We start from the raw sequence: 12,882 nt of genomic DNA, 5'->3' as shown, positions 1-12,882 counted from the left end.
TGAAAACCTTCTGACTAATACTGATATCTTAGAATGTATATTATGGGAGTAGGTCTGGTAGGATCTTTCTCTTGTTAAGTTCTAATCCTGTAATCCTAAAATGTAAATTGTGGGAGTGGGTCTGGTAAACTTTTTACAACCTGAGACATTCTTTTGATTTATTGTAATAACTAATTAAAAATATATAATTCCCTTGCTAAAGATTAGCTAGGGGGCACTCTCCACCCCCCTTCTGATATTTGTGTCAGAAGCTTTCTCTGTCCCTTTTCTTACTTTAATAAAACTGCTACACAAAAGCTCTTGAGTGATCAAGCCTGGTCCCTGGTCCCAAACCTAAATCTTCTTCTTCGGAGATCACGAATCTGACATCGTTCACCATAAGCTATCAATTTGTAGATTGCTTTGAGTAGTATGACCACTTTAACAAAATTAATTCTTCCAATTCAAGCACATGGGATATTTTTCTCTTTCTTTGAATCACCTTCAGCGTTTCCTTTATTAATGTTTTATAGTTCTCAGCATATAAGTCTTTCACCTTCTTGGTCAGGTTTATTTCCAAGAATTTTATTTATTTTGATGCAATTTTAAAAGGTATTTTTTTATATCTCCCTTCTGATATTTCATTTTTAGTATAAAGTAATATAACCAATTTCTGTATGTTAATCTTGTATTCTGCTACCTTGCTGAATTCATTTATCAGTTTGGGTGGTTTTTGTGTGGAGACTTTAGGGTTTTCCATATGCAGTGTCAATTGTGATTTCCATTTTAACCTTATTCTACATTCTGGGGTATTTTTCCTAAATTTCTTGAATGGAAAAACTTGGTATCAGGGAAGGTAAGGCATTCATTCATTTATTTATTGATTCATTCAGCAAGTATTTATTGAAATTCTACTGCCACATCTGCTTAGAAACAATGAGTAAGTACACTATCCTCCTTTTTAAAAATATTAAAAGATTATTTTTAATGGCAATTCTCCTTGCATATGGTTTATAGGATCAGTATTCAATCATGTTTTTCCAATGGGCCTCTAAATGGCACCAGGATATGTAGTTCTGGCTACTTTTGGCATCTAGCCCACTAATATTGTTGGTCACACTTCTTCCTCTGGGACCCCAGGATTTCCAAAACAGGCTGGAATCCAAAATATATACAGAAATATGTGCTGAATGTGGCAGATACACAAAAGAAATTGCAGCAGTTCTCATCAAACTGTGCAGCCCAGGACAGACATCTGGGAAGCAAGATCAAGAGTTCTGCAGGTTTCAGGCAAGGATAAAAGGTTTGTCAGAGCAGAAGTACCAATGCAGTCTTGTGCTGGAGCTGGGCTTTAATAGAAGTCATTGATAGTGACCACAAGATGCATTTTACATGCATTGAGAGTTGAAAGGGCACACTGTTGTTTTTTTTTTTTTCTGACACTGTCACACTTGGAGTTTTACTGTCCAAATCCAACATGAATGTGATGGTTGGCTCTGCCTCATATTTTTTATTAGTATAAAGCAGTAGTTCTCATTCTTGTTGATCATCAAGACTCTTCACAATCTTAAAGTATTATAAAGCAGTTTTTGGAGCTCCAAAAAGCTTTTATGTGAATAACATCTATTAATATTTAATATATTAGAAACTAAAACTGAGAAATTTAAAAAATTTACTTAATTTAAAAATAAAACCCTATTGCATGTTATACATAATATGTTTAAATGAAAAATAACTATTTTTCTAAACAGGAGAATCTCTCTCTCTCTTTAGTCACTAAGTTGTGTCCGACTCTTGAGACCCCATGTACTGTAGCCTGCCAGGCTCCTCTGTCCATGGGATTCTCCAGGCAAGAAATACTGGAGTGGGTTGCCATTTCCTTCTCCAGGGGATCTTCTTGATTCAGGGATTGAACCCAGGTCTCCTGCATTGCAGGCAGATTCTTTACTGACTGAGCTATGAGGGAAGCCCTAAAATGAGAGTATAGTATATTGTTTTATAGTTTTCATGTCTGGTTTACAGCTGGATGCTCATAACTGCTTCTGTGTTCAATCTGTGGCCAAATCTCATGTTCCGTAGCCTCTGGAAACTCCACTGTACACTTGTAAGAAAATGAGAGTGAAAAAGGCTAAAACTATTTTCACATAATTATGAAAATAGCTTTAATTTTGTAGACTTCATGAAAAAGTCTCAGACTCTCCTAAAGGAATCTAGACCACACTTTGAGAACCATTCTTCTCAAATCTTATGGCTGACAAGGTGCTTTCAAAATATATCAATATTTCATAGACATTTCCAGCCAAGTTCCCATGAAGAAAGGAAAGTATAGGTATGACCTAGGGGCCTAGATGAAGCAGCTCACCATAAACATATAATTCCTTTGAAGATTGCTATTTTAAATTAAAAATGCACTCATATTTTGCATTCAATGCCATAGCATATCTGTGATTATTTCAATACAATTATTTCTCCCTTCATCTTTGAAACACTCACCTCCAAGAAGATGCCTTGTATTCATCCTGTGGTTTTTTTATACTTCCTGGCACACTGAATCCAGTGTGACACACTAGAGACTTCAAAATGACTCTGACTGGTGGAACTATTTAGGCCCATTTCATGGTAGGAAGCTAGAGCTTAGGTTAAATAATTTAGTAGCAATAAAGACCACTCAAGAGGGAGAGGACATATGTATACCTCTGGCTGATTCATGTTGATGTATGGCAGAAGCCAATACAACATTGTAAAGCAATTATCCTCCACTAAAAAATAAAGAAAAGAAAAAGACCAACTAAATGAGAAAAAGCAAAGCCTATTTATTCTGAGCTTGCTGTAGCAAAGGAATTAGTACTGTCACATGTGTTTTGGCAGAGACTCAAAGGCAGGCAGAGGAGTGGTATATAGTGGAAAAACAGGAAGACTTCAGGTGCACTCTGATCGGAGGCAATTCGTATGGGGAAGCTGGAGGTGGGTAATAGAAGAGGGCATCCTGCATGATTGGTGAGAGCTGCATATTTGGCTTTCTCTGGTTGGTCCTAAGACAGAAGTAGGGATAAAAATTAGGGAAGCTGTCAGTTATTAATCAAGTCCTGGATATTTGGGGCTGATTGTTTCAGAGGCTATTGTTTGGCATCCTGGCCTGTCACTAGAAAGAAAGTAGTCTGACTTCCTACAAGTCTGGTTGGCTTCCTAGTCTGATTATTATAGATAAAGGGTTGGTTTCCTAGGCTGGCTGCTGCAGGTGGTGGGTCAGTGTTATATTTTTATGTATGGTCTGGCCATTGTCCACTTGTACCTTCAGTCTCCCAGTAGAGGGGTCACACGGGAGAATGTGGGTTTGTGAAAGGAATCCTCTAAAGAGATGAACAGGAGAAAGAAGAGTTTGTAGTTCCTCCACTTATGATTTCTTGGTCATGGTTGCAAAACTGTAGTACTTAGAAAGGAAACAGACTGAACTAAAGTTATAACTGTTATTTCAGATAGTTTAAAGCATTTCATTAAGTTTGCAAATGGAGCCAAACATTCAGAAGTCTTTTTAAAACTGGTAAAATTTGCTAAATTTATGAAAAGAATAGGATTTGGGCTCAACTTCAAAGTTTAAAGGAAAGAACTAGCTTTTATGACCTGAAACCTCAACACACTGACTATACTTTGAAAAACAACAACAACAAAAACCAAAGAACATCTCTGAAGTCTCTTTTGGGCAAACAGACTGCCCTTGGTGGACTTAACTCGTACTTCCTGGGACCTCTGGCCTGAGCTAGGGTAATAGCAGGACTTAGGTTTCCTGTTTAGCCACCTTGTATAACTTGAGATTTTCTTCTTTTAACATGTGTATTTCTTTTTTGTTTGTTTTATTTTTTTATTGAAGGATAATTTCTTTATAGAATTTTGTTTTCAGTCAAACCTCAACCTAACTCGGCCATAGGTATACATATATCCCCTCCCTTTTGAACTTCTCTCCCATCCTCTGCCTATCCCACCCCTCTAGGTTGATACAGAGCCCCTGTTTGAGTTTCTTGGCCATACAGCAAATTCTCATTGGCTATCTATTTTACACATGATAATGTAAGTTTCCATGTTACTCTCTCCATACATCTCACACACTCTTTCCCTCTCCCCAAGTCCACAAGTCTATTCTCCATGTCTGTTTCTCCACTGCTGCCCTGTAAGTAAATTCTTCAGTACTGTTTTCCTAGATTCCATATATATGCATTAAAATATGATATTTATCTTTCTCTTTCTGACTTACTTCACTCTGTATAATAGGTTCTAGGTTCATCCACCTCATTAGAACTGACTCAAATGCATTCCTTTTAATAGCAGAGTAATATTCCATTGTGTATATGTACCACTTCTTTATCCATTCATCTGTTGATGGACATCTAGGTCACTTCCATGGTCTGCTACTGCTGCTAAGTCACTTCAGTCGTGTCCAAACCTGTGCAACCCCATAGACGGCAGCCCACCAGGCTCCCCCTCTAGCTATTGTAAATAGTACTGCAATGATTAATGGGATACATGTGACTGTTTCAATTTTGTTTTCCTCAGAGTATATGCCTAGGAGTGGGATTGCTGGGTCATACAGGGTTTTTATTCCTATTTTTTTTTTTTTTTTAAGGAATCTCCATATCTTCTTCCATAGTGGTTGTATCAATTTACATTCCCACCAACAGTACAAGAGCATTCCCTTTTCTCCACACCCTCTCCAGCATTTTTTGTTTGTAGACTTTTTGATGATGGATGGCCATTCTGACCGGAGGCAAGTGGGCCTTAGGAAGCATCACTACAAACAAAGCTAGTGGAGGTGATGGAATTCCAGTTGAGCTCTTCCAAATCCTAAAAGATCATACTGTGAAAGTGCTGCACTCAATATGCCAGCAAATTTGGAAAACTCAAAAGTCACCACAGGACTGGAAAAGGTCCGTTTTCATTTCAATTCCAAAGAAAGGCAATGCCAAAGAATGCTCAAAACCACACAATTGCACTCATCTCACACGCTAGCAAAGTAATGCTCAAAATTCTCCAAGCCAGGCTTCAACATTATGTGAACTGTGAACTTCCAGATGTTCAAGCTGGATTTAGAAAAGGCAGAGGAACCAGAGGTCAAATTGCCAACATCCATTGGATCATTGAAAAAGAGAGAGAGTTCCAGAAAAACATCTACTTCTGCTTTATTGACTATGCCAAGGCCTTTGACTGTGTGGATCACAACAAACTGTGGAAAATTCTTCAAGAGATGGGAATACCAGACCACCTGACCTGCCTCTTGAGAAATCTGTATGCAGGTCAGGAAGCAACAGTTAGAACTGGACATGGAACAACAGACTGGTTCCAAATAGGAAAAGGAGTACGTCAAGGCTGTATATTGTCACCCTGCTTATTTAACTTATATGCAGAGTACACCATGTGAAATGCTGGTCTGGATGAAGCACAAGTTGGAATCAAGATTGCCAGGAGAAATATCAATAACCTCAGATATGCAGATGACACCAGCCTTATGGCAGAAAGTGAAGAAGAACTAAAGAGCCTCTTGATGAAAGTGAAAGAGCTTGAAAAAGTTGGCTTAAAACTCAACATTCAGAAAACTAAGATCATGGCATCTGGTCATATCACTTCATGGCAAATATATGGGGAAACAGTGGAAACAGTGGCTACCTTTATTTTTTGGGGCTCCACAACCACTGCAGATGGTGACTGCAGCCATGAAATTAAAAGACACTTGCTCCTTGGAAGAAAGGTTATGACCAAGCTAGACAGCTTATTAAAAAGCAGAGTCATTACTTTTCCAACAAAGGTCCATCTAGTCAAAGTTATGGTTTCTCCAGTAGTCATGTATGGATGTGAGAGCTGGAATATAAAGAAAGCTGAGCCCTGAAAAATCGATGATTTTGAACTGTGGTGTTGGAGAAGACTCTGAGCATCCCTTGGACTGCAAGGAGACCCAACCAGTCCATCCTAAAGGAGATCAGTCCTGAATATTCATTGGAAGGACTGATGTTGAAGCTGAAACACCAATACTTTGGCCACCGGATGTGAATGACTCATTGCAGGAGACCCTGATGCTGGGAAAGATTGAAGGCGTGAGGAAAAGGGGATGACAGAGGATGAGATGGTTGGATGGCATCACTGACTCAATGGACATTGAGTTTGAGTCAACTCCGGGAGTTGGTGATAGACAGGGATGCCTGGTGTGCTGCAGTTCATGGGGTCGCAGAGTCTACTGAACTAAACTGAATTCTGACTTGTGTGAGGTGGTATGTCCTTGTAGTTTTGATTTGCATTTCTCTAATAATGAGCGATGTTGAGCATCTCTTCATGTGTTTGTTAGCCATCTGTATGTCTTCTTTGGAGAAATGTCTGTTTAGGTCTTTTCCCCACTTTTTGATTGGGGGCTTTTGTTTTTCTGGTATCAAGTTGTATGAGCTGCTTGTATATTTTGGAAATTAATCCTTTGTCAGTTGTTTCATTTGCTATTATTTTCTCCCACTCTGAGGGTTGACTTTCCACCTGGCCTTTAGTTTCCTTTGCTGTGCAAAAAGCTTTGAAGTTTAATGAGGTCCCATTTGTTTACTTTGAACATGTATATATATTTTTTAAATCATGTAATGTCATCATTTTTTAAAGTTACTTAAAATTTCCTTGTAATAAAATCATGTTGGCAGTGAGATCATGTGTAAGCAAACATCTGGCAGAGTACCTGATGGGGTCAGATAGATACCAGTTATTGAAGATTTCACCATTTTCCCCAAATAAGAAGGAGGTGCTGCTAAAGAATTTCTAGTTGCTCCTTTACTAGACTTAAAATATTTGAAGGGACAAGAACATCATCTGTACCTGTCCCAAGAGCATCATTTAAGAATCAGAGAAAATGCTTTACCCTGTTTGTCCAGTTATGGACACTTTTTGACTTAGTTTTATTGGAAGCCTAATGAGATTTAAGCTGGTCCAAAAAAAAAAAAAAAAATCAAAGGATGGAATGAATTAAAATCTGGATTCTATGTTGTATTATAGGATTTAAAAAAAAAAGGTTGGTTTTGTAATGAAAAATTCCATTATATCCTTTTCCATAATTCTCCCTTCTGTACTCAAAGGCCACAGCAGATCCAAACACAACATTTCTGAGCCTTATTAGAGATGTGTCCTGTCTGGGTGATGCTGCCTCATGTCAGGTGACATGCCCCAGGTTTAGAATGCTGCTGCTGCTGTTGCTAAGTCGCTTCAGTTGAGTCTGACTCTGCACAACCCCATAGATTGGCAGCCCACCAGGCTCCCCCGTCCCTGGGATTCTCCAGGCAAGAACACTGGAGTGGGTTGCCATTTCCTTCTCCAATGCATCAAAGTGAAAAGTGAAAGTGAAGTCGCTCAGTCATGTCTGACTCTTCGCGACCCCATGGACTGCAGCCTACCAGGCTCCTCCATCCATGGGATTTTCCAGGCAAGAGTACTGGAGTGGGGTGCCATTGCCTTCTCCGGGTGTAGCATGCAGAAGCATCTTTACACCTTTAACAGGAAGCACCTCTTTCTACTAGCTGATGCAGCGCAACACTGGTACATCTGGTCTCCAGTTGGTGCCCTGTGTGGGCCTCAGTCCCAGCAATTTCTGCAGCAGCCCTGACTGAAATCCTACCCCTCCATTTTCCCCAGAAAAATCATGTTTTAAGTAAGTATAGGTTATGAAAAACATAATTTTAGATATAATCCACATAAAAGTGCACATGTTATCTGAGTGACACAAAACCGGTAAACAGATACACATTTGCTTTCTTAAAAACATTATGACAGCTGCATACAGAGTAGGCCACAGTATTGTTTTTAAAAATGAATTTATTAAAATGCTCATAATTATAAAAAGAATATTAAAATGCACAGAAATTTGCAAAATATTACAAACTTTACATCTTATGCCACAGTGTATGAAAAGCATCATGAATATTTCAGTTTTACTTAAACTGTTCATACGTTTTAACTTTTCAAACATCTTAAAATATAATATGGACACAAGAAAATGGTACAAGAAGTGTTTCAACAAAGAGCACGTCCTGCTCCCCTATTGTGAATTAATGTTTTCTGAAATTCAAGATGCACGTGCAATTATAAGGGAAGACTTTCAGTGATAAACAGTTTGCAAGATGGTTTTGTTTAGTTTTCAAACAAAAACGAAAGCTTTCCCATCCTATTGACATAACTAAAATATCAGGGATATTTAGAGAAAAATCTCCTGAGTATTTTGGTCTAATGCTTTGATCTGTTAAAATTCACAGGCGTCACAGAAGGATACAAAGTAAAATTTCTCTAGTGGTTAACATGGGGCAGGTCTAGGGCCAGATTTTCCCTTCATGGGTCCACTGCCACACCCATCCATTTTGCCAGGGGGCTGCCTCTGCTCGCATTTACAGATCCAGCCCACAAGTGCCTGCAGACACAGCCCCACATGTTCATCACCCACAAGTCAGCACTAGACGTACATGAACAATGTCGGAGTCACAGATGACCCTAGGTCGCCATTTCAACCTGGCCATCCGGGCAGTATTGGCAGTGTCATACATCACATTTGCTGCCTTTAAAAACGTAGAGGTTTTTTTCCCTCCTGTCCACAGAAGCACATTTTGAACTATGAAGACAATTTATGAAAACAGAAATGCACAATTCAAGTTCTATTTTATATACAAGGAGATAAGGCAAGAACATTTCCTTGTTTCTAGTTCCACAAACAGTGAGTAACTGCCAAATCCAACACTAGGAGATAGTCCTACACTTCAGAGAAGAGAAGAGGTAATACGAGAGGAAGAGGCACCACTTTCAGGAGCAGCGTCCCAGGTGAGCAGGGCAAGGGACGAGAATGCTTCCCCACTGGGAAGAAATGCATTTCTCGCTCCCTCTTTGACCAGACCTCACGTGGCCTGTCACGAGCACTCTTTGATCACACATACCCTTAACATTATCAAGAAAGCTAGTGAAAAGATCCTGATCCACTGGGACAATTCAAAAGTCCAGAATACTGTTTCACTGAATCCTACATTAATACTTTTCTCCCCCCGTGGTTTGTTAACATTCATGGCAGACATTTAGAACTATGACCTGGAGTGAAGCTGCTATAGCAGCTATTATAGCAAGCCCGTCAATTTGCTCACTGAAAAGTGTTTCCTTGTTCTTCGCTGCTGGGATTCTAAGTGCCTCGGCTCCTGTGGCACCTGGGCATTGAGCAGCATCGTAATGGGTGGCGAGTGGCCCATTTAGAGAGAGCGAGGTGCCAGATGCTCTCTCTGCACCCAGCCCTGCCCTGTCACCAGTAACTGGTGAGGGGTACAGGCCCTGTGTCTTCTCTAGAGCCTATAGAGGGCTAGGCATCCAAAAGGCAGTAAAGTGCAGTAAAGAGTGCTGAACTGAATAAACCGAGGGCAAGATGTGCACAGTGGGACAGGAGTTCAACAGGAAGTTACCTACAGCTGACAGCAGGGCTTGTGACCAAACCAATTGGTTTTTTTTGACCCTTAATTGCCTGATTGGCTTGATAGGAGGCTGAAAATTCAAATCAAATCCAGTCTCTTTTCTTGTTTGGGAATTATCTGGGTATCCCCGTTTCTCCGTCTCCTTCCCTAAAAACACTCCCCGGGTGCAAACATGCAATTACAAACAAGTTACTGGGCAGAAAGTAAGAGAAGGGAGGATGTGCTGAGCTACCTTCACTATGGCAGATGCTTTGGTAGGCTGATCACCAGGATGTGCAGAACCCCTCTTAGGAACACGGCGAGGTCACACTGAGGAGACCTGCTGTTCTCTTGACATGCGCAGCACTGTGCTGTTACAATGGCTGTGAGCCAATCACAAGGGTCCCTGCAATACTGTACTTCCTAGATCTAACAGATAAAGGGCAGCTGGTGGGAGCTCGATAGGCTCATCTTTTCCAAACCATTATGTTGATAACTATGTAATTTTAATCACTTGATTTCATTTTTTTCAAGATATGACATATCTTTAGATGTAAATTAATTATCCTGATCAATAGCACAAGTATGCTCAGAAGTGCAATCTTCATTTCAATCCATTAAGAGTATTTCTCCGAGATGGAAAGATAGGCCAAGATGAAGACTGAAACTATTTCCTCTTATTACCTGAGGTTTCCTTTTCTATAGGAACAGATAAGACACCTAAATATTGTAAAGTCTTGGGTCTATCTGCAACTTAATACAGCATTCAAACTGAATTCTGTGTTAGATATTTTTAATCACACAAGAGCTAGCATGTCTAGCCTTTAATGATGGTACTGTAATGGAAGGATAACTGGAACAGGTCTAGCAAGAGTGAAGAAACAAAACAGTGCCTAAAAATAAAAAAAGATCATGTGCTTCAGAAGCGAAAGGAATGAAAATAATCAGATGAGGAAAAAACTCCACTCTGCTTTGGTAGATGTTGTTTCTTTAAGCACATGAAGAGAATTCCCGTGTATGATTAAAATTCCAATTTATCCCCAAAAGTAACATTTTTGGTCTTTCTGGTGATTAGTTTTATGCCCTTCTTCAACTCAATTTTACATTTTCCAGTTCCTGCATCACTAGCTGAAACTGAAAAATAATCTGCATGAAAATGGCGATAGTTAAGACTCCTATTTGCCAAAGTGATTTAACTTAAACATTCTCATTAGTGATTCATAGTAAATTTTGACAGAGCTAAATTCTTTAAAGTGCTTCTCAGAACATAAAGCTCTTAATCGGATTTTGGTCGTAAATTGTTATCTACGACTGCTCCTATCATCTTCTCAGCTATGACTCCTATATTTTTGGTCATGTCTTTGAGGTGATTCTCATGAAGAAGCTTCTGGGTTAGGTATTTTTCTCTCTTGATCTTGCTCTTCGTGCTTTTCGATACATCTGGAATTGTATATGAAATGAAAAACTTCACAGAATAGATGATATGCTGAGGGAGAGAAAAAAAAATGTCAGTCAGTCACAAAGAGATGGAGGGGAACACAGAGGCTCTTCCATTTATTTTTGCCGGTCGTTACAGCAGTGTATCAGGCAGGGTGGTAGGTGTTCAAGCTCTACCTCCATGGTGTGGTTCTGCCATGGATCTACATTTTGTTACTTCATAAATTTCAACCATACTATTTGCTATGTAGAGAAGAATATATCTCCCTAACATCTAGAACATTCACCATGGCACAGATGATGTTATGACATTTTTATGTGTGTTTCTTTCCTGTCTTATTCCCAGGCCTCATCCCCAAAGGTAAACACTAACCTATCTATCTGAGTATATGTAGATCATTTTCATTTATTTTTGAATAGTTTAACAAAGCATGTATATATCCCCCAAAGAATATCTTGTTTAGTTTTACTCACTTTAAGTCTTATGAAAACAGTAATGATACTGTATGGTATAATCTTTTGAAAATTGCTTTTTTCCATTCAAAGTTAATTTTTAAGATTCATCAACGTTACTATGTATAACTGTAGTCCATTTTCACTTCTTTATAACATTCCACTGTGCAAAAATACTTTATTTGTTCCGCTATCAAAAGGTATTGGTCTAGTTCCTAGGTTTTGGATTAGAAACAATGATGTTGGGAACATTCATACACTTGGATTCTGGAGAATACCTGTGAGAGTCTGTCAAGAGCGGCAGCTGGGGTGGAACTGCTGAGACCCTATGTTACATGAATGTTCGATTTGACAAGATGGTACCAAATATTTCCAAAACAGCGCTACCACCAGCAGTGTGTGGTGATTTCAGTCACTCTGCATTGTTGTCTGCACTTATTATCATCACGTTTTTTTTCAAATGAACATGATGACTATGCAATGAACTTTATTTCACTTTGAGCTTTCCTCACATTTCCCTGATGACTAATGAGCTTGAAAACCTTTTTATTTATGCACCATTCAAAAACCCTAACCTAGCAAGAGGCTAGAGATAATACAGAATAGACATAATTAAGAACCAATAAATTACACATAGCCTTAAAATGTGTAAGAACTATGGGGAAAACAAGAGATATAAGCTAAGTAAAGCAGAGTAACAGTTACGAAGAGTGTTATGGTGGGAGATAAAATTTATATAGATTTTATGTAGATCAGTTTAGACAAGCCTCACTGAGCAAAGACTTTAAGGAAGTAAGGAAGTTAAATATCAGGAGAAAAGACATTTTAGGCAGAGGGAACACCCAGCACAGAGTCCACATGGGGGAAGCCTACTGGGTATACTCCAGGGAGGCTGAGTGAGTAACATCAGGGAAGTAATAGAGCGTGGCTACATTGTGCTGGGCTTTGAATGCTATTATAAGGACTTTGGCTTTTACTTGAAGTGAGCTGTGAAGACAACAGGGAGTCCAATTAGTAGACTGCTGCCCTAATTTGAGCAAGAAATGATGGTGGCTCCAACTTGGGGGCAGCTGCAAAGCTGGTAAGAAGTGGTCAGATTTGTGACATATTTCAAAGCAAAAGCTAACAGGATTGGATGTGAAATAAGTGACAGAGAGAAAACAAGCGGGGCTTCAAGAATTCTGGCCTGAGCAACTGTTCAGATGAACTGCCATAATTGAGGGGAGGGGCAGAACCTGTGGACAGAACAGATTTAGGGCAGGGTAGGGGGAGAATATTGAGTGGATTTAAGAAAATATGGGAATCTAGGGCAGTAGATTTGAGGTATCTGTTAGATATCCATGCAGAAAGGTCAAGTATGCAGTTGGATTGATGGTTGAACTCAGTAGAGAGGTTTTCCGGGGATATCCATTAATGAATCACAGGCATACAGATACCACTTAAAGTCTGCAGACTGCATGAAATCACCAAGGCTGTGAGTAAAGAGAAAAGACAGCCAAGGAATGAGCTCCAGGATCATTAAGAAAAAAAGGAAGGGCTTGCAAAGAAGCTAAAAATGGGACTGCCTAGTGAGGTAGGAGGGAAG

The 12,882-nt window shown here is 39.4% G+C and overlaps 1 protein-coding gene and 1 long non-coding RNA gene across 5 annotated transcripts in view; one reads left to right on the top strand and one right to left on the bottom strand.

Annotated features, from left to right (window-relative positions):
• The window catches only part of LOC123333290, a 193,392-nt gene that overhangs the window by 155,713 nt on the left and 24,797 nt on the right, over positions 1–12,882 (top strand). The window lies entirely within an intron of this gene.
• The window catches only part of ANO6 (anoctamin 6), a 233,180-nt gene continuing 228,083 nt past the window's right edge, over positions 7,786–12,882 (bottom strand). For 3 of the 4 annotated variants that reach the window (XM_025284022.3, XM_025284024.3, XM_006073712.4), the window contains one exon: positions 7,786–10,893. In XM_025284022.3, coding sequence (XP_025139807.3) covers positions 10,684–10,893 — 210 coding nt within the window. In that variant the 3' untranslated portion in view covers positions 7,786–10,683. The remainder of the gene's footprint in view (positions 10,894–12,882) is intronic. The other variant, XR_006550564.2, reaches the window with a different exon arrangement.

This window comes from Bubalus bubalis, chromosome 4 (genome assembly GCF_019923935.1).
Source record: "Bubalus bubalis isolate 160015118507 breed Murrah chromosome 4, NDDB_SH_1, whole genome shotgun sequence".
Lineage (NCBI taxonomy): Eukaryota > Metazoa > Chordata > Mammalia > Artiodactyla > Bovidae > Bubalus > Bubalus bubalis.
This window is presented reverse-complemented; position numbering and strand designations above follow the sequence as displayed.